At 42.0% G+C, this 22892-nt stretch overlaps 1 protein-coding gene across 1 annotated transcript in view; it reads left to right on the forward strand.

The window, feature by feature from the left end:
• The first annotated feature begins 3016 nt into the window (after positions 1-3016).
• The window catches only part of UGCG (UDP-glucose ceramide glucosyltransferase), a 39211-nt gene continuing 19335 nt past the window's right edge, over positions 3017-22892 (forward strand). The window contains exon 1 of the mRNA XM_040481960.1: positions 3017-3540. Coding sequence (XP_040337894.1) covers positions 3443-3540 — 98 coding nt within the window. The 5' untranslated portion in view covers positions 3017-3442. The remainder of the gene's footprint in view (positions 3541-22892) is intronic.

The following is a 22892-nucleotide window of genomic DNA, read 5'->3' on the forward strand; positions in this document are numbered from 1 at the left end:
TCAAGGATGCTATTGCTGGATCATATGGTTAGGAGTATGTTTAGTTCTGTAAGTAACTGCCAAACTGTCTTCCAAAGTGACTGTACCACTCATAATTTTAAAAGAATAAATAACAAAAATTTTCTACTTGGTTCTCATCAACCCCTTTGTAAAATAGAAAAATGGCCATATTTTTCACCATAAAAACAATAATGCTCATTATAGGAAATCAACAATATAAAAAGGCAGGTAAAAAAAATCAACACATTTCATTCTTCAAAGATAAATAATTGTCTGGTATTTCTTTCAGTGTTTTTTCTGTGCATAGCCTTTCAAGTGTCACATTTTATTTATTTTTTAAAAATTTTTTTTCAACGTTTTTAATTTATTTTCGGGACAGAGAGAGACAGAGCATGAACGGGGGAGGGGCAGAGAGAGAGGGAGACACAGAATCGGAAACAGGCTCCAGGCTCCGAGCCATCAGCCCAGAGCCCGACGCGGGGCTCGAACTCATGGACCGCGAGATCGTGACCTGGCTGAAGTCGGACGCTTAACCGACTGCGCCACCCAGGCGCCCCTCAAGTGTCACATTTTAAACTTGATTTATCTAGAATCTCACCAAAGATGATGTTTCTTAGACACAACCCAAATTAGGTATCCTGATTGTTGAAAATGTAACTTTAAAAAATGTAACATGAAGCTTTATATATAGGCATATAGGGCATTATGTAACTAAGAGTATTAACTTACCAAAGATAAATTTTGTTTCTATGAAGTAATTTTATGTATGTACCTGTATTCTCCCAGCCTTCTGCCCTATCTTTTCGGGGACATGGGGCCAGAATTAATACAATTTTATTTAAGTTTCAGTTTAGAGTCAGCTATAAATATTTTGGTTTGGGTTTGGCTCAAGCCAAAAATGTGTTGTAACTACTTGGTTTGAACCAGATATTTGGAATTATTTTCTTGTTAAGGTTTTATAAACTAAAGTTTCTAGGGCCATTAAATGATAGTTAATTTTGGATTTTGTTTGCCTCTGAAAACACTGCTCCTCAAAACACTGCTCCTCAAAATTTATTAGTGTGAATTCTAATATATACAAATGGTACTCGATTATCTCTGGAGAGAATCAGAAGCCCTGGCCTTCATGAAATCGGTTTTCTAAAAGAGAAGAGTGCCCATTAGATAACCAAAAAAAGTGTTAACTGCTAAAAGTGAGATCAGTGGACAGGGTCTTTGCTAGACTCCTATGCTGCTGTGCTACATGGAAGAAATGCACACTTTTATAGTATCTATAGAATGTTAGGATTATATATTCTAACTTTAGGGTTACATATTCATGCATATTCATTTTGGAATATGTGGTCCTAACAGATACTGTAGAATGGTTTGTACAAGACCAACCGAAACTAGGCTCAAGTACAATATTGCTGCTTCTGGCTCTGCACTCAAAGTGTGGGGCCTGCTTGGGATTCTCTCTCCCTCTCTCTCTGCCCCTCCCCTGCTTGCACACGCGCACACGTGTGCACATACACTCTCTCTCTGTAAATAAACTTAAAATTTTTTTCCATTTGTAGTTATTTTGCTAGTAGTGTACCATCCCACTATAACTTTAATTCATCAACCAATAACTCTGAACAATAGAAGTTTCCTGTGTAAGCATTGTTCTTTCTCACCGACTTTACCCCAGTAAAACACAAAGTATAGTAAATGCAGATTGGTTCTCAGTACAGACATTAATTTAAACTCTTCTCTGATTGTAATTTATCACTTAATTGTAGATTAAGGTAGTTCATTTACTCAATATCAGCTATAATAAATAGCAATGATAAAATAACCAACTTCTTTTCAAAATTGAATGCAATTCTGAAATCTCAAGGGAGGTCATGGATTATTTTAAAGGAAATCACTTGAAATAATAAACACTGTCTAAACATAAAACAATCAAGAAACAATATAAACTCATCTAGGCTAAAGAAACAAACAGGAACATTTAATACTAGATTAAAACATCTCCCTGGACAGATTTAAAATGAAGATAAATGCTAAATTGCCTTACAATCCATAGTGCCACTGTTTAACATTTTAGAGCAGTGCTATCCACATGCGTAATTTAAAATTTTCTGGTAACTAGCTATATTTTAAAAGTAAAACAACAAAAACAGTAAAATCAATAATTTTTAATTTAACCCAATATATCAAAATATAGCTTCACGATGTAATCAATAATTGTAACCAAAATTGGTTAATGAGGTGGTCTTCGACATCGGCGTATGGTTTAGACGCACAGCACGTCTCAATTTCTACCAACCACATTTTAAGCGCTCAATAGCCACATATGGCTACCGTATTGGACAGTAGTCTTAGGGGACTTCCATACTAACTGATTCCTTATATTTGTGAATGTGAGAATTTCTTTTACGTTACATTCTCTACGGTGCTTAGAGATATGTGAGGCGTACGATTATTTTGCTCTCCGGTCGGTTGTGATCCAAGACAACACAGCATTAAAAGCATTGAGAAAGAAAGGCAATGGGACACCCGTGCGTCCAGGAGCATGGCCTGGAGGAGGGCCTAAGCCTCTCTGAGCGGTGCCCGGCGGAGAAGCTGCAGATACAGCGTTGGAAACTGGATTTCGAGACAACCCGAGCGGCTGCCTGGAACTCCGTGTCTTTCTCTGGGGCGCCCCCGAACACTGCAGCCGGACAGAGGGCAAGCAGCCTCTGAGCCGGACACACGGTCACGCGCCGCCACCGCCGGGGGAGGCCGGCCCCGGGGCTGCAGGGCTGGCCGCCCGGGGCGCCGCCGCCCGACGCCGAGGGGTAGGCGCCGGCGGAGACAGGAGCCCGGGGAGAGAAGGCGGGCTCGCGTCCAGCAGAAGCCTCGCGGGGGCGCGCTCTCGAAGGTGACGGTGACGCAGCGGGCGCGAGGGCGGCAAGGTGGGCGGGGAGCAGCGGCGCGCACCGCCCCTCGGAGAGGCGGGCGCCACGGTTCCGGAGGGCGGGGGCGAGGCGGGGCGCGCCGGGGAGTCGGATCGCTGGCCGCCGGTTTCGATTAGTGCACGGAGCTGCGGCGGCGGAGCAGGGTGCGGAGCTGCGCGGCCCGGGGTCCCGCGGCGAGGCGGCGGGGCGTTGGCATCTGGGGCGCAGGCGCTCAAGGACCGGCCGGCGGCCGTGAGGGTGTGGAGAGGCGAGCCGGAGCGTGGGGGCCACTGCCGCTCTGACCACGGAGCCCGGCCACCGCAGCGCCCGCAGCCGCGAGCGCGCCCAGGGCAGCGAGGGAACGAGTGCGCGCGGGCGGGGCGCGCAGGCCCTGCCCGCCCCTTCCGTCCCCACCCCCCTCCGCCCCTTCCTCTCCCCACCTTCCTCTCCCCTCCAGCGCCCCCGCGCCGGGCGCCCACCCTGTCCTCCGGCGGGAGCGCGGTCCGCGCCGGCGGCCGGAGCGGGCCGGGCCGGGCCGGGGGATGGCGCTGCTGGACCTGGCCCTGGAGGGAATGGCCGTCTTCGGGTTCGTCCTCTTCTTGGTGCTGTGGCTGATGCATTTCATGGCCATCATCTACACGTGAGTGAGGGGCAGCAGGAGAAGCCCTTGGCGCGGGGGTCAGGGCCTCCGGGTGGGAGAGTGGGAGGCATTGCGCTTTGGAGAGGATTGGGCTCGGGTGGGAGTGGAGAAAGCTAATTCTCAGACTGTTACTCCATTCCCTCTCACCTTGGACCAGCTGGGGCGGGGGTCCTTGAGGGGGGAAAGTGGTGAGTGAGGGGGTTTGCTGGGCTGCGGGCGACTGCACGGCCTGGGGAAAGGAGACTATGATCTTTCTATGTGTCGGCGGAACGTTGCTTGCTTGGTTTCATTGTGTTGGGGCTTCGTTTGATTTTTCATCTGGGCCAAATATAGTGTGTTGTTGTGCTGTAGTTGTTTTTTCGACCTGGACGACATTTCTGTTATGATGATGATCATTTTCACTCTTCTGGGAGCTGTACACAGCTACCCGGAGACCTCCCTGTGGATTTTTCTTCTTCCTGGATGCCTTTAGATAGGTGTGGAGCACCTGTCCACCTTGAAAAATATCCACCAAACCTCCTGGCTGACGTTACAGCCTAGAGTCACGTCAGCTTGTGTATTTCATTGTAGTTTTCTTTCCTTTTTTCCATTTCCTTACATATAGTCTTATTTAAATTTATCTCCCCCCTCCCGACCTTTTTCATTATTAATTTAACAACTACATCTTGAGTCCTTACTAGATGCCATTCACTGGGGACACAGTGGTGAGCAGGACAACATTCCTGTCCTCATAGAGCTTACATTCTGGAAAGGAGAGGCAGATAATAATTCAAATAGGGTTATTTCACATAGTGATAAAGTCTGAATGATATAAAATAGGGTAGTGGGATGAATAATGATAGAATAATGAGTAATGAATAATGATAGAATAATAATAAACATTCACTTGTTTAAATGTCTTTAAAATGAAATCTGCCTTCCTAAAGAAAGGAAAGCATTACAGAGAGCACATTGCTGATACAGATTCACTGGCATTTTAGCCTGAAAAAAACATGATTATGCATAGTAATCTTTATCACCAACTAGAAGAGGGCGTGTGTCAATAGAGGAGATGGGAAGACTTTTTTCTTTAATGTTTATTTATTTATTTTTGAGAGAGCACAAGCGGGGGAGGGGCAGAGAGAGAGAGAGAGAGGGAGAGAGAGAATCCCAATCAGGTTCTGGGCTGTCAGTGCAGAGCTGGATGCAGGGCTCTATCCCGAGAGCTGTGAGATCATGACCTGAGCTGAAATCAAGAGTCAGATCCTTAACCTACTGAGCCACCCTGAGATGGGAGGACTTTTAAGAAATTTGTTACTCACCACCCCCCCCCCACCCCGCTTTTTACTCTAGAAAAAAATGTGCTTTTCCTTTTGGAAATTTTGCATTTTATCAGGATAGGGTGGCATTTCCTGGTACTGGAAAAAGGTGGTACATTGTAGAAAACATACTCCAAAGATATTTATTTGGAGGTGAAAAAAACATGCCGCTTGGATACTGCTGATCTCAGTTTTTGTAGTTTGTAGCTGATGTCACTGAACACTTTCTGGAGTTCATTTTAAATATATATGAGTTCTTAAAAAGCAATGTTGTTACTATTTTCCAATCATAAAAATTTTAAAAATGCTAACTATGTAAGAAATTTAGACAGTACAGAGAGGAATAAAGAAAAGTTACACACACCAGAACTTCACCTTGTCAGCCTTTTGTGGCTGTCCTTCCAATTGTGTGTGTGTGTAGAGAGAAAGAAAGAAGGAACGGGGTGGGGATTGACATTATAATTATTGTTCTGTAGCCTGCTTTTAAAATTTATCTATTTAGTAAAATGCTTTCTGGGAGCTCCTTTTTTACAAGGCACTTTTCTAGGTGCTGGAAATAAGGTTGAAGAACAAGACATCCAGGCTTTGCCCAACCTGCTCACATGGGGTTTCCATGTAAAATGTCATGACCACTTTTTTCCTATTTTAATAAATATCATCTCTGCATCCTTTTAAATAGATTTATGGCATTTTCGTTTATGAGGTACTAATATGTATTCATTGATGGGCATTTAGGTTTCCGATTATCAACATTACAAACAACCCTGTGATGAATTCATATGTGTACATCTTTGAGAGGATTTCCTTAGTTTAGGTTCCTGAAAGGAATTATTGGGCCAGGAGCACATTTTAAACTTTGCTACATATTGCCCTATAGGAAGGTTGTATCTATTCGGAGTCCTGGTAACATTGTATTTTGGTCCTCATTTCCCCCTTGCATTTTATCGTGCTCCTCACTGTTTTCTGTTTTTTATTTTCATTCCTTTAATTACTAGTTCTATTGAACATTTTTCATATATTGGTATGCTAGTTACATTTAGTTGTAAATTACATACTCATAATCCTTTGTGCTGCAATCTATTGCTGTATTCTTTTTTTTTTAATTTAAAAAAATTTTTTTTAACGTTTATTTATTTTTGAGACAGAGAGAGACAGAGCATGAAGGGGGGAGGGGCAGAGAGAGAAGGAGACACAGAATCGGAAGCAGGCTCCAGGCTCTGAGCCATCAGCCCAGAGCCCGACGCGGGGCTCGAACTCACGGACCACCAGATGGTGACCTGACTGAAGTCGGACGCTTAACCGACTGCGCCACCCAGGCGCCCCTGTATTAATCTTTTTGATACGAAGATTGTTTTTCTGTGATAGGTTGCATTTTTTTTCCCCCCATCTTTTTTTTTTTTTTTTTTTTGGTCTTTCAACTTTGTACATACGTTTATTTTATTTTTTTTGTGTGTGTGTTTTTTTTTTGTGTGTTTTTTTTTTGTGTGTTTTTTTTGTGTGTGTGTGTTTTTTTTTTGTGTGTGTGTTTTTTTTGTGTTTTTTTTTTTTTTTTGTACATACGTTTAACGTGGAGGAAAGTATGTGCACCTGTGTTTTGGATTGTCAGGGCCTTTTTTTTCTTTTTTTAATGTTTCTGACTTGTGTAATTTTATAGCTATTCCTCCAATTATTATATGGTTAATATCCGTTTTCTTTTAGTAATTTGAATTCTTTCCTTTTTTTTTTTTTTTTTTACATTTTATCATGTAATGTACTCATTATTTTAGTTTGTGATATGATGAGATCTAGAGACTTAATTTTAGGTTCACCTAAATATTTAGCCACTTGTCCCAAAATCACTAATTGAATTATTATTTGATTATACCACAGTTTTGAAATACTGTCTTTATTATAGACTAAAATTCTTCTGTATTCTTGCATGTTTCAAGATTCCCAGTGCTGTTTCATCGATCTATTCTTGTACTAGTATCTGCTATTTTTTTAAGATTTTTTTAATTTTTATTTTTATTTTATTTTATTTATTAAAAAAAAATTTTTTTTTTCAACGTTTTTATTTATTTTTGGGACAGAGAGAGACAGAGCATGAATGGGGGAGGGGCAGAGAGAGAGGGAGACACAGAATCGGAAACAGGCTCCAGGCTCCGAGCCATCAGGCCAGAGCCCGACGTGGGGCTCGAACTCACGGAGCGCGAGATCGTGACCTGGCTGAAGTCGGACGCTTAACCGACTGCGCCACCCAGGCGCCCCTAATTTTTATTTTTAAGTAATCTCTACACCCAGTGAGGGGCTCGAACTCACAGCCCCAAGATCGAGAGTGAAATGCTCCACTCGCTGAGCCAGCCAGGCACCCCTCCACTGTTTTAATTAATGAAGTTTTATTACCTCATTACTGGTGAGGAAAGCCCCTTATTCTTTTGCAAACTTTATTGGATTTTATGCATTTTTACTTAAAGATATACTTTAAGATTTTTTTCCCAAGCCCTAAGTAACCTTGTTATTCAATTGGAATGATTAAAATATTATTTTTAATTGGAAGTATTAAATTTGCAGCTCAATTTGGAGAAAATTGACTTCTTTCAAGATAGGAGTATGATATATCCCCTTCCCTCTATAATATATACATAATGATAAAATCGCACTTTTTTAATTAAAACAAACATGAGAAATGTAGCTTAATATTCCAAGTAACCCATGGTGTTAGACTTAAGACAAGTCTACAATTGTTGTAAGTTATTTATTTTGTGCTTAATGATACACAGTAAAGTTTTCTTTAAATACTTTCAGTTAGTGCATTTAGCTTCATTAAAATACCATAGAGAGGCTTTGTATTTATTTTCTCATGCCCTACATAGTTACCTTTGTGACTTCCAGTAACAGGATCCTGAAAATAGAATGAAAAAAATGCAATTAGTTTATAACATTATAATGAATAGTTCATTCATTAAAGGAATTTTAAGAATACCTTTTTGAAATGAGTAACTCAACATAGAGCAAATAGTCAACAGCTTAATTTCTTTTTTTTAAACAGTTCTTTTTTTTAAAGTTTATTTATTAATTTTGAGAGAGAGAGAGAATCCCAAGCAGGCTCCATGCTGTCAGAGCAGAGCCAGAAGTGGGGCTCAAATTCACAAACTGAGATCATCATCTGAGTCAGAATCCAGAATCTTAATCCAGATGCTTAACCGACTGAGCCACCCAGGCAACTGCTTAATTTCTGTATAAATTAAATCTTACCTCCCCCCCTTTTTTTTTTTTTTGCTAAGTTCTTTCTTCTGGTGCCACCTTCAGAATTACTTACTGATTTGATTTGATCCCTTTCTTATTGTAATAAGGATACTTCCTGGTTTGAATTGTTTTCAAGCAAAGCACTAAGGTTTGTTCCCCTACCCCTTTTTCTACCGTACTTAGTAAAATTGCAAACTTAATATCAACATTTTGACAAGGAAAGCTAAAGAACATTGGCAACAATATTTTGGTTAAGATGTGCTAATATTCTGTATTTTATTGAATAATATGTTTTCTGAATGCATGTTCTGTGTCCTCTAGAATCCTTTTTGAAACAAGGTAAAGTATACATATTAAAATAAGCAGATATTGAGACTCTTCTAAAATGTGTGTGCTCATTGGGGCGCCTGGGTGGCTCAGTCGGTTGTGCGTCCGACTTCAGCTCAGGTCATGATCCCATGGTTCGTGGGTTCGCGCCCTGCATTGAGCTTTGTGCAGACAGCTCAAAGCCTGGAACCTGCTTCTGATTCTGTGTCTCCCTCTCTCTCTGCCCCTCCCCTGCTCACGCACTGTCTCTGTCTCTCAAAAATAAATAAATGTAAAAAAAAAAATTTACAAAATTTGTGTGCTAGCAACTGATGGAAATGGATCCTATTTCAAAAACTTATATGGCTCTGCTTGTCACATTAAAGAGGTTAATTATGGACACCTAATTGTCAAAAACATTTAAGTCATACAGATACTATAGGAAAATGGCTGAGAAAAGCTATAAAACTTTTAAAAAACCAACTGTTTCTTTTTTTAAATCAAATACAATGTGCAATGGTATCTAGTTAATTTAGATTCAGTGTTCTATTGAATTGTGTCTTCTTAGAGACAGAGCGAAGTATTAAAAAAATGGAGCTCAGGCTGGCTCAGTCTGTAGAGCCTGTGATTCTTGATGTGAGGGCCATGAGTTCAAACCCCACATTGGGTGTAAGATTACTAAAAAAAGGGTAAATAAACAACAACAAAAAAATAGAGATCAGTGTGATTAATACAGTGAGCAATTCTTGCTCAGATTATTTAAGATTTCACAGATGTCTTACAATTCTTATAAGCCTGCAATTTAACATAATTGAGATAATTTGTAAACTAGAGAGCCATTCTTTTTAATATTTCAAAATGATCTCTGTTCACTGGTGTCTCTATCAGTATACTACTGCTTTGCTCTTTTCCAATTTTAATATTGAACTGATACTTAGTCATTTCATGATATATTCTAGATGGCACACGTTTCCGGGATTACTGCCTATAATGCTCAAGATAAAATTCAGATTAGAGCACTGAAAATCAGGGCTCTTATTCCCAAGACTTTTTTTTTCCCTAAGTGATCTTTATGAGTTTTTCCTTTTTTGAGATCTAATGTGGTTTGATAGCTTGGGGGCTGCGATGAAATCTTTTAAAAAGTCTTGGGGCGCCTGGGTGGCGCAGTCGGTTAGGCTTCCGACTTCAGCCAGGTCACGGTCTCGCGGTCCGTGAGTTCGAGCCCCGCGTCGGGCTCTGGGCTGATGGCTCGGAGCCTGGAGCCTGCTTCCGATTCTGTGTCTCCCTCTCTCTCTGCCCCTCCCCCGTTCATGCTCTGTCTCTCTCTGTCCCAAAAATAAATAAACGTGGAAAAAAAAAATTAAAAAAAAAGAAAAGAAATCTTTTAAAAAGTCTGGAAGCAGCCATTTTCTTCTCTTTTTAGCCCTTGGGAGCCATATTGCTGGATGACAAGGGTATCTGAGCGAGGCACCTTGCCTTTTTTCCTCTATCTCCCTTCTTTTTCTCTTCTCTCCCCCCTGCATTCCCATTTTCCCTCTGCTTGGATTATCTTTTTTTTTTTTTTTTTTTTTTTTTTTTGTCCTCTGTATGTAATGTCCTAATGATTAGTGCTAGGCTTTATCGTTTAATTGACTGGAGGTGCCAGGCTAGTGTAGAAATACTCCTTGTATCTGTAAATATTAACTGCCCTCTAGTAAAGCAGAGGTCTTTTCCCTGGAGGTTTCCTTCCAGTTCATTCTACTTTTTTCTAACCTATTTAGCACAACAACTTCTATACCTGCTGCGTAGTTTTTGAATGGAATTTAAATACTCGTTGTATCAGGATGTCTGTGGTAAACCACCTGTCAGAAATGAATTGTTTTTAATGTAAATTTTAGCACTTTAAATGTTATTTTTAGATAGTATGGCCTTTGCCTTAAATTCATTAATACGTTGGCGTTCTGAGCCTTAGTGAAATGTGAATTGAGAGCTTCTTGTTTGGGTTCAGTTCTGAGATACACTTGGACTTTGGCCACATGTTGATCAGGTAGGGTCATTGCTGCCAGGACCACTTTGGGTGCCCCTTTAACCTGAGCCTGGGAAGATACCAAATTGGACTATAGTGTGATAGCTTTAAAAAGCAAAATGACCATTGTAATTCAGTGTTAATATTCAGTGATGGTTCTGTTGATTCATCAACCCTCCCTCTTCCTACATGATTAGTGCAGTACCCCTTATCTCTATTCTAGATTACTGTAACTATCTCTATTCACTGGTATCGCGTCCAACAGCCTTGCTCCCTTTTTACTTTACTTTTCTTACTGTTGCCTTATCCTCCTGGAGCACTAATCTTAGATCATGTGCTTAAAATTTTACTATGATTCCCTATTGCCTTCACGTTAAAATTCAGGCTCTTTAACAAGACATGCATAGTTCTTTAGGAGCTGAGCCCTGTACTTGTTTCTTCAGCAACATTGAATTACTGACATTCCCCTGATTATGCAATGTGTTTTCTTTAGAATTCTCCTTCCTTATGCCCCCTTTTTTCCCCTCCTTTTTTGTTTAACTAACTTCTACTTATTCAAGTCTATTTAGACTTTAGCTTTTTACTGGGTTACGCGCCCCCCTTCTATCCTTCTTTAGTACCTAGCTTTTACCCATCTGAATTGTAAATGTGTGTTCAGTTGTCTCTTTTCCCAATTAGATTGTAAGCTTTTGAGGGTAGGGATAGTGTCTTATTTACTGTTCCGTCTCCAGTGTGTACTAGGCACTCAATTATTGCTGGTTGAATGAATGATCTTTGAATTTTTTCCAGTGGTGATGGTGGATTTACATTCATTAGTTCAGTATCATTTGGCCATTGTGATCTGAGGTAGATGGTCAGATTTGGGGATGCTTTCAGTGGCCATGGACTCTGATGAAATGTATTGGACCGAACGGAATCTTTATTTCCCTATTTCTAATTAATTGCACATTAAAATAGAAACAAGACTCTATTAATAACATGTTTACTTACAGATCTGAGTCTCCTCCCCAAGGTTTTCCTATGGGAATGCCTGTCTTGTCATAAATAATCTTTACCCTTAGATCTGGCCTTCAGGGGATGCCGAACCCAGTGCTTTCCTGAGTTGGTTGACATGCAGATCATTAAGTGTCCCCCACTTTTCCTCCATCCACAGAATTTTATTTTATAAACAGAACAGTTTAATTTAAACATCACATTCTGCTTTAGGGAATTTTCTGGAAGACCATTGAGACAGTTTTGATTTGAAAACAGCTTGAGTGGATGCCATATTTGAGGGTCTCCTGTATTTTTGAGCACTGTGTGCTGGGCTCATAGTCTCTTGGGTGCCTGTCTTACTTAGTTGTTATTAGCAAAATACCATGCCCTGTCCATCTCCCATACACTAGGGCTAACTTGTCACCAAAGGATTAGTGAGTTGGGGTTTTTTGGGGGGAGGGAATGGTAAAATTAATAAAGATCTTACTTGTTTTCAATGGTAATGGAATTTTTCGTATTCTCTAATATGTAATTAAAGTCTACTGTCCAGTGGAAATAGTTTGTGTTTTCCCATAAATCTAACTCACTATTGGTTATTTTGTGTCCTCTGGGGAATCTTCTGTCTGCAGAGTTCAGGTTGCACCAGAAGGTGTGCTTTGTGTTGCTGAAGAAGCCCATTTTGATGCAGTGCAATTTTTTAAAAGTTAAGTGGTATCTAGAAGTAACATTAGTCATGACACCTAGTGATCATAAACACACAGTAACAGCCTTCCAGGGCACAGGCAGAAGTAACAACAACAGAAGCCTTTAATCATTGGAAATTGCAGGCATGGACTATGTGAAGTAGGGGACCTGCTGATATAGCAGTCAGCCTAATTTTACATGAAATATTAACAGGCTTGGTGGCATGGAACAGAGGAGATGAATTCCGAGAGTCAGATAAATCGGTTCAACTGAGCCACCCAGCAGAACTATTAAAAAAAGCGCTGTTGGGGGCACCTGGGTGGCTCAGTCGGTTGAGCGTCCGACTTCGGCTCAGGTCATGATCTCACAGCTCGTGAGTTCGAGCACCGTGACGGCTCTGTGCTGACAGCTCAGAGCCTGGAGCACGCTTCGGATTCTGTGTCTCCCCATCTCTCTGCCCCTCCCCTGCTCATGCTCTGTCTCTGTCTCAAAAATAAATAAAAACATAAAAAAAAAAAAAAGCGCTGTTGGGGTGGGGGTGGGGGGCTGTTAAGCAAGGTGAACTTTGCCCTCGAGGAATCCTTACTCCCTTTGAAGCCTTGTGTGAGATTCTTGCTTCACTTCTGGGAGGTGTAGTTCTCTGCATTAAGGTTGCTGCAGAGGCTGCTACCAGCCGACTGAAGGGGAAGAGCAGAGCCTGCCCTCTCTCCAGGGAGTGTCCCTTCATACCAGGCTTCCCTCCTGCTCAAAATGCAATCAGAATATGAAACTGTAAAATAAGCCATTTAAAGTGGTACACACTAGGGGCGCCTGGGTGGCTCAACTCTTGATCTCGGCTCAGGTCATGATCTTGCAATTCGCAGTTTGTGAGATTGAGCCCCGCCTTGGGTTCTGTGCCGACAGTGTGGAGCCTGCTTGGGATTCTCCTTCTCCCCCTGCCCCAAATAAACAAACATTTTTTAAAGTGGTATGCACTATTAAATAAAAAAAATTTATGAGAAAGGGAAAGCAGGGAGGGGAATTAAAAGATTAGAAGGCTTGGGGCGCCTGGGTGGCTCAGTCGGTTAAGCGGCCGACTTCGGCTCAGGTCATGATCTCACGGTCTGTGAGTTTGAGCCCCGCGTCGGGCTCTGTGCTGCCAGCTCAGAGCCTGGAGCCTGTTTCAGGTTCTGTGTCTCCCTCTATCTGACCCTCCCCCGTTCATGCTCTGTCTCTTTCTGTCTCAAAAATAAATAAACGTTAAAAAAAAAAAAAAATTAAAAAAAAAAAAAAGATTAGAAGGCTCAAATGATAAGCCAAAATGGCAAAAAAGAGTAACAGTTTTAGAGATGAGCTGTTAGGAAACACAAATCATCCAAGATAAAATAAGGCCATCCCATCAGCTTAGAGGTTGAAAACCCTTCTGCAGAGCGGCAGTTAGGATTCATCGAGGTAAAGCTGCTATAAAGTCCACCAGAAACCCTGAATATTTCTTACAGTCACTTGGAGATCTTTGAAGTGTTCTGTGACTAGATGTCCTTCTAGCTCACAGTGGAGGGCAGGACCTGAAGGCCTCTCTCTTTTGACTGTGATTCACCCCTCACGACTTTTTGGACTTGACTTACTCTGAGGAAGCAGCCCAGCCCATGTACCCATACTCCTGTCCCCTGTGTTCTGTCCCTTGTCCCGCTGCTGGCAGGTACAGCCCTGCAGCAGCTGGCCATGAGCACCTCCTCCTCCCTGCCCTTGAGAGTGACGTGCCTTAATTACATGAATGCGAGTTTTGTGACAGAGGGTGACTCCAGCTCCTGACTGAACATTTAATTTAGAAATAATTCCTCGGGAAAATGACACATTGAAGTTTTCCCGTGCTTTCTGTCTCTCCAAAATGGCTCAGTCACGTTCCAGGATGATTTTATTCTTTTAAACATGAAACCAGTCAAAACCATTGACCGGACATAGAGGAGGTCCATTTCCTTTTGTAACCCAGTGTGTTCCTGAAAATGTAATAAAATCAAATTTCTGAAACTCAGATGGGCATATATATTAGGAGGGGTGGTTCTGTTTCCATAAAGAACTAAGATTATTATTAAAATCCCAAATTATGGCTCTGCTGGAGCCCGATGCCTGGGACACGCTGCCACTGATTGAGGGCTTTCCAGGTGTTCAGGGCTGTGTGGAGGGGCCTCCCTCTGGCCTGGACTGGAGTGCTTAGAAGGCTGCCTTGCAGTGTTTGCTCTGGGGACTGCGCCAGGCGTGGTGATTTAATAGTCTACAGAACAGTCTCTTCTGGACTCCCTCAAAATGTCTCCATTCTAGGAGGCAGTGTGCTTGGATTACATAGTCACTGGGGGTTCCTTTGCTCATGGTGTCTGGCCTTCCCCGCTCCACTCTGAGCGTGGCCAGCTCTCCCTCTAGCAGAGAGAGCCAAGTGAAGGGTTCTGTGGCAGCAGAATCCCACATTTTGAGTCAGGCTCTGAGGGTAGAGGAATTCAGAGAAGCCAGGACTGATGCAGCTCCGCTGACCCACTGAGAACCCATCTAATGGTTTAAAGGAAGAGATCAGGCCACTTCAGGGGATAATTGCTGTTAATGTTCCTTAGTTGCATTGCCTTTACACTTTTGGATGATCTCCGCAGAACTTCAGATTTGTTCCTAAATATTGGGTGTAATTTTAACTTGGGATATAATTTTAGCCTAAGAACTGCATATCATTTAAACTTTGTATTAAATGTGTTTTATGCCATGTTTTGACTGTCTCTTTTAACTGTGATTTGGGAATTCTGATGATCCCTTTTTCCCCCTTTAATCTTTCTTAATACACCAGAGTTGTTTTATGTTTTAAAAAAAAATTGTTTTTTAACATTTATTTATTTCTGAGACAGAGAGAGAGGCAGAGCATGAACGGGGGAGGGGCAGAGAGAGAGGGAGACACAGAATCGGAAGCAGGCTCCAGGCTCTGAGCCATCAGCCCAGAGCCCGACGCGGGGCTCGAACTCACGGACCGCGAGATCGGGACCTGGCTGAAGTCGGACGCTTAACCGACTGCGCCACCCAGGCGCCCCTGTTTTATGTTTTAAAAAAGCGCCTTATAGGGGTGCCTGGCTGGCACTCTCGGTCGGTGGAGTGTGCGAATCTTTGCTCTTGGGGTTGTGAGTTCGAGCCCCACATTGGTGTAGAGACTAGTTAAAAATAAAAGCCTTTAAAAAATAAAAAAAAATTTTTAAACCCAACGTAATAGCTTAATATTTAAGTACCTATCAAAGAATCTTTAAATATGTGAATTTCCAGTTCTTCCATTCTGGTGTATAAGCCTCATCAATGTTTGTCATCTCTAAATCTCCTACTAGAACTATGGTAATTCAGAGAAGTTACATTTGGTGGAAAACGTCCTTAAAATTAGCAGCTTTAAAAAATGATCAATATTAGCTATCATTGAATGTTTACTTGTGGCTTAATTGCCTCTGTTTCTTACAACTACTTTGAGGTACGTACTAATTAATTATACACACTTTAAAAAAATTTGAGATAAAGAAGTGATTTACCCAAGGATTACTCAGCTAATTATCTGTGAAGCTGGTATAGAAATCCAGGAGAACCTCCTCCACCCCAGGCTCTTAAACCAGTATGCTGTCTGTACGGCTGTGGATAACCTAAAAATAACCCCGGAAGTAATCTGCAAGGATAGAGTGTTAGTATGGGAATTTCTTCAGTTGCTGTGAATCTTGCTTCTGATAACTGGCAACATTGAGACTCGTGTGGAGAGAGCCCCTACTGCTTTCCTGCAGCTCTTCCCCATTCTCACACTGTTTGAGCTACTTCGTGGGCTACTTGTTTTCAGCCCATCCTGTAACTAGCTGCTGATCTTCCTGATTTTCCTGAGCTTTCTTCTCTCCTTACAGGAAATCTAGTCTTCCTAGGTCCATAGTTCTCAGCTTTGACTGCACTTGGGAGTCACCAGGGGAGGCCTAAAAAAAAAAAAAAAAAAAAAAAAAATTACAGTCAGTTAAGCCTCTCACTCTAAATTTCGGTTCAGGTCATGATCTCACGGCTCATGGGATCAAGCCCTGCCTTGGGCTCTGTGCTGACAGTGTAGAGCCAGCTTGGGGCTCCTTCTCTCTCTCTCTCTCTCTCTCAAAAATAAATAAATAAACTTTTTTTTTTTTTTTTTTTTTTTTTTTAAGTAGTGCTTGCCTAGGTCTCAGCCCTAGACATTCTGATCTAACTGGTCTGGGCATCAGGATTTTTTTTAACTCCCCAGGTGATTTTCATGTGCAGTTAAGGTTGAGAACAGGTGCCCTAGGCTGTTGATCCACAGTTGTGGCCCTCACCTGTTATCTCTTGGTTTCATTGAATCCTCCATGTAGCCAGAACTCAAGTTCATCACTTCATCATCTTGCCCCTTGCCTTCCCTCCTATCAGTCTGCCTTGTTATCCTGAACCCATCTCATAATTTATAGCTTCTCAACTTTCAAAATCCTGCAGAGGGTAATCTCACAGCCATGTGGGTTAGTACTACTACACATTCATGGTCTCAGATCTCAGCTAAGCCTTCAGTGCTCTCTGGCACTGCCTTGTTTCTTTATTTAGCCTAGGTCACCCATTACTGGCGGAATCTCTTCTAAATCTTCACTATCCTGCCTTCCGTCTTGTCAGCTTTTCTTCACTCCTGCTCCACACTGTGGAGCCTGTCGTGCTATGCCATTTTCTCTCTCTTTACCTTTGACTAGCTCTTCCCCTTACTCTGTATACTCAAGTATTTAAAAATATTTTCCCCCAAATTAAACTGAAAAACCTTTTTCCATCTAGTTACTCTTGCCCTTTTACTCACTGTCAGGTTTCATGAGAAATTAGTGTTTATTCCGTTACCACATTGCACTTTTCATTCCTTTGCATCCATTCCTTTGCTTCATTCCTTTGCTTCCTTTTCATTCCATGCTCCCCCCTCCCCATGCACAGTGCTCCAGAGGCAGCAGATCCACACAGTGAGGTGGACATTTCAGTTCTTGCCTTCACCTCTCAGCTGCATTCAATGTTGCTCTTCCTTGAACCCTTTCAGAAAGAAAACAGCCAAATAAAGCCGTCTTTAATAAATCCTTTCTTCCTGCCTTTCTGCGTCTTGGCTTACTCCCTCCTGGTCTCCTGCATGTATTATTGGCTCTATGTCAGTTACATTGATTTGTGGCCACCTGCTAATGGCATGCTTTACCCGAGAGAGCCTATGTAGTCAACAAACTCTGGATGGCTCCATATTTCTATCTCTAGACTAACCTGACCTTCTGAGCTCTGTATATATATTTCTTTATTCTTATCTAGTCAATGTTTTTTAAACTTGAGAACATACTGTTGTTTATCCTTATTTTGCCGGAGCCTGGAGAATTTATAGTCTACAGCAGTGTGGTTCACTGCTGGCCTGCATCAGAATCATTTGGATGCTTATAAAAATACAGATTCTGGGGCGCCTGGGTGGCGCAGTCGGTTAAGCGTCCGACTTCAGCCAGGTCACGATCTCGCGGTCTGTGAGTTCGAGCCCCGCGTCAGGCTCTGGGCTGATGGCTCGGAGCCTGGAGCCTGTTTCCGATTCTGTGTCTCCCTCTCTCTCTGCCCCTCCCCCATTCATGCTCTGTCTCTCTCTGTCCCCAAAATAAATAAACGTTGAAAAAAAAATTTTAAAAATACAGATTCTTAGGCTCTGCAACCAGTCCATTAAGTTGTGATTCTCACCTGTGGGCATTATGTATACAAATATTGAGAAACGCTGGTCTCCTGGTCTGGAAATTGTATCAAAGCAGTAACTGGAGCAGTTGGAGGGCTTAACTTCTTTGTTTTCCGTGTTGCAGGAGTCACTAAGCTTCTTTTTTTTTTTTTTTTTTTTTTTAATTTTTTTTTTTCAACGTTTATTTATTTTTGGGACAGAGAGAGACAGAGCATGAACGGGGGAGGGGCAGAGAGAGAGGGAGACACAGAATCAGAAACAGGCTCCAGGCTCTGAGCCATCAGCCCAGAGCCTGACGCGGGGCTCGAACTCACGGACCGCGAGATCGTGACCTGGTTGAAGTCGGACGCCTAACCGACTGCGCCACCCAGGCGCCCCTAAGCTTCTTTACCTGATGTCTAGTATGTTAAAAACCATGGTTTCCTATATTTTCTCTGATTTTTTTATGCTTATTTATTTATTTTGAGAGAAAAAGTAGGGGAGGGACAGAGAGAGAGACGGAGGGAAGGGAAGGAGGGAGCGAATTCCAAGCAGGCTCCATGTTCAGTGCAGAGCCCAACATAGGACTTATCTCATGACTGTGAGATCTTGAACTGAGCCAAAATTAAGAGTCGGAGGCTTAACCGACTGAGCCACCCAGGCACTCTGATTTTGTCTGATTTTTAAAAAGTTGTTTCAGGTGGGCAAGCAAATTGGGTCCCTGTTTCTTCATCTTGCCCAAAAGTTTAAGTGTAGGGGGTGGGGTGGGGTTTAGGTCAAGTTTTTTGATACTTTTGTAAGGACAGAGACAAGGCTGTAGTAGCCCCAAATTGGAAATAACCCAAATGCCCATCAACGGAAAGTAGCTAAATAAAGTGTGGTATGTTAATATAAGGAATACATGCTGTAATGAAAATGCATGAACTATAACTAAATGTAACAACAAGGATGAATCTCACAAACATATGAAGTCAAAGAGGCCAGACACAAATGAGTACATCCTATGGGATTCCATTTAGATAACATTTTAATACTGGCAAAATTAGCCTATGGTGTTGGAAGTGAGGACAGTGGTTACCCTTGAGGGCGAAGGTAGTTAGTAGATGGGGACATGCAAAGCCTTCTGGGGTTCTGGTAATCCTGTTTCCTGATCTGGGTACTGGTTACATGGGTGTTTCGCTCTGAGAAAATTCATTGAGCTGTATACTTATTTATATGTGACTTCACTGTATGTGTGTCATGCATCAATAAAAAGTACTCTCCTCCACCCTCTAAAAGAAGGACAAGGTCGCAAACAAAATGCGTGATGGGAAGGTAGAACTGGATTCCCAGTGTAGAACCTGAAAGTGAGAAAGAACTGTGCAAAGGATCCTGACAGAAGGCAGGTCACCTGCTCCAGGCCACAGGTGGAAATGCATACCCGTGATCGATCCTGTGCAATGTGTGGATGCAGTAGGCTCAAGTTCAATTCTAAGTGATACAGAAACCCTGCCCCGAGATACCAAAGTAAAAACTGGTTTGAAACCAGGAAACCTTGTAGACCCTGTCAGAGCCACCCCACTTGGAAGACTCTACCACTTGGGCCACTTTTGAGACTCCAGGCAAATTGGCTGTTGATCATGTTTTGAAAGCTACAGATTGGTTTACAATACACTGGCCAAGGCCAAGGCACCCGCCAGCATCATTTCTCTGTGTGGCAGGCAAAGTTAATAGATTTCTTGCTTTAGGACATAGCTTGGTTGACCGTAAGAGTTTTATATGAAGAAGAACTTCCATATATGTGCAATTCCCCCATTAGACTGCAGTTCCTTGACAGTAGGGAATTTGCCTGTCCATCACTGTATCTCCAGCACACAGGATAATGCATAGTATACATTTGGGGTTCAAAAATGATTGTTTAAAAAGGGATTAGGGGCGCCTGGGTGGCTCAGTCGGTTGGGCGGCCAACTTCAGCTCAGGTCATGATCTCGCGGTCTGTGAGTTCGAGCCCCGCGTCGGGCTCTGTGCTGACAGCTCAGAGCCTGGAGCCTGTTTCAGATTCTGTGTCTCCCTCTCTCTGACCCTCCCCTGTTCATTCTCTGTCTCTCTCTGTCTAAAAATAAATAAACGTTAAAAAAAATTTTTTTAATAAAAAAATAAAATTAAATTTAAAAAAGGGATTATTTGGTAAGGGGACGCTAAGTAGTTGTAGAGCACCACTGTGTGCTCATCATAGTGCTGTGTGATTTTGTGTGTGACTTCATGGATATTCTTTTATTGTTTTTGCTAAACATTTCAAGCAATTTGTAACAAGGGGCTTTGTCAGTTGTGTTACATAAATTGAAACTGTATTCTCCAGAGTAGGATTCTTGTATCCTAGGGTATGCTCCACAAGAGGACTCAGTGGGATATGGAAAGAAAATATTGGGGGATGGAGGGAGGAGAGATGGATGTGGGGGAAAACACAAAAGACCTTTTTTTAAAGGTCCTGTGATATAGTTGGGAGTTCGAGTTATTTTTGAGTAGAAATTTCAGATCTAGTATTTACCAGTTGTCTTCATCATAAGCCTGGAGAGGACTTCATTGTTGTTTGGTGAGTCAGAATGAGTCTGATAAAATACTGCATTCTTGATATGAAAAGCTCTTCAAAGGATAGGAGGTATATCTATGTTAGTGTTTAAACCAAAATATCTTAATGAAGGAGAATGGGTGGGGGGAATAGGATCAGTACTAGACTGTTTACCACTGTTTAAGTTATCCTTGTTCTTAATCTAAAGACTTTCTAAATGCAATGAGATAGTGGGCTGGGTTTCTCTGAATTGGTCATGACCTTGTGCGTGTTTTGATAAGCTTAATAGCACTTGAATGATCTTGCAGTGGGAAGAGAATAAAAAATTTCTGGGATTTTAGTCCGCGTTATTTTATCCTCCGTGTCTCAAACTGTTTCATGATTTCAGTGTTTTTGCTTCTCATTCTCTCTGTGCCACATTCTGGATAATTTCCTCAAATCTAGGTTCCGTTTGTCCAGTCCTCTCTTAAACTGTATATGCAGTCTTCTGTTTTACCTATCTATTGAGTTTTTATGCCAACAATCATAATTTTTATTTCTAGACATTGCATATTGTCTTTTTTTTTTTAATTTTTTTTTCAACGTTTATTTATTTTTGGGACAGAGAGAGACAGCATGAACGGGGGAGGGGCAGAGAGAGAGGAAGACACAGAATCGGAAACAGGCTCCAGGCTCCGAGCCATCAGCCCAGAGCCTGACGCGGGGCTCGAACTCACGGACCGCGAGATCGTGACCTGGCTGAAGTCGGACGCTTAACCGACTGCGCCACCCAGGCGCCCCTGCATGTTGTCTTTATATATATGATGGTCTCTCTCAATCTTTCTCTTGGGTTTTGTTCAGCAACACAGGTAGTTTGCGTTACGGGTTCCAAACCTGTGTGGTCAGGTGTTCTCCTGGAAGACTTTCCTTCTTTGAGGGGTGGATCCAAGAAGGCAACATCCCCATCTTCCCTCTGTGGGCCAGCATTTTTCTACTTTGCCTTTCAGGGATTCCATATTATACAAGGTTGTCAGAACAGAGTTCCCATCATTCTTACCTCAGGCTTGTCTCCATCTCTACATCACCTGGGACTAACAGGTGGCCCTGGGGCAAAAGCATCCAACACTCACTCACTCAGAGATTTCTCCTCATTTCTGACCTGAGAGGTTTCCCTTATTTTCTTAACAGTTCAGTCATGTGTTTAAAAACATGCTTTGAGTGCAGTAGTATCAAATATTATAACCATTCTGTAAGAATGTGTGTGTGTGTGTGTGCGCGCGCGCCTGTGTGCATGTGTGTTGGCTTGTATATGCATTTTTTAAAAGTCTGGAAAGATGAACAAGAAACTAATATTGCTGAGAATGTGGTGGTAAGAACGTGGCAGATGGGGGACAGGGGCGACAGGGAGACTTCTTTACGTGAATATTTTAATATCTTCAGTGATTTGAACCATGTGGATACAACTGGTTCAGTCAATTAAATATATAAGTTTTTTTTTTGTCTCCAGCAGTCTATATGTTCTCTATTGGCTGGGTTTCCTCAGACATCTAATCTGCCATTTTGTTAGATATGGAATAGTGGTCATTTTTGTGGTTATATAAATTTTAGATTATGGTTTTACCTCTGTCCAACCTCTCAATGAACTTGGTAGATGAATATTTTCCAAACTATCTATGGCAAAGGATCAGCTCTTTAAAATTTTTCCAGTCTGGCATGGACTAATACTCTGGTAAACTATAATAAAAATAAATACTGGGGGCGCCTGGGTAGCTCAGTCAGTTGACTGACTCTTGATCGCTGCTCAGGCCCTGATCTCAGGGTTGTCAGTTCAAGCCCTGTTTTGGGAGGCTACTAACTACATACATACATACATACATATACATACATACATACATACTGATCATGTGCTTGGATGGCATGGAAAGGTCAAAGTGCTATAAACATTTCTAAATGCTTCTCTCAATTTTTTCTCATCACAGACCAGTAAAAAGCCACTTTATTCACTGACCATACTGAGCAGCACTGCTGGAAATGGTGCCCCATTATTATCCAGCATTTGGGGACTGTGGATCAGAAATTGGTATCACTTTGTTCTTTAAGAAATCTTTTGTTGGTTTAAATTTTTTTCCATTGTAGGTAACCTGTTTTCTTTCTGTAAAATCTTTTATGGCTTTATCTGAAACATTAGATGTTCACTGTGGCACATCCCTGTCTTTAATTAGCTGAGAGTGAGCCCATGGCTAACTGTTCTGGATGATGGTAGTGATGTACTTCCAGAAGTCATTCCTAGATTAATTGCGTATTTCATCAAATCCAGGATGCTAGTGTTTTCTTGATCTTCTAGAAGGTTTCATTGGTTGGGTTTCATGCTATTAATTTAGGACTTCCATCTGACTGCTACCAATCATAAGATGCCATTGATTTCGGAGATGTTAAAATGTGGAAGAACGTGTGTCTTAAAATATCTTGCACGTGGCCCCCTGATTGTTCTAACCTGTAATTACTGTTGAGTGCTTAGAGACGTGCTTATGAGAAGGAGGAGGGAAGACTTTGGTGACCTCCTTTAGAAACATCATCACTCTGCTGAAAGGCATCTCTTCTCTTTGTTGTGACACCGTGAACATTAACTGGGGCAAATTCTCTCTTTAATTGGCATGG

This window comes from Herpailurus yagouaroundi, unplaced genomic scaffold (genome assembly GCF_014898765.1).
Source record: "Herpailurus yagouaroundi ecotype Mexico unplaced genomic scaffold, PumYag 160, whole genome shotgun sequence".
Lineage (NCBI taxonomy): Eukaryota > Metazoa > Chordata > Mammalia > Carnivora > Felidae > Herpailurus > Herpailurus yagouaroundi.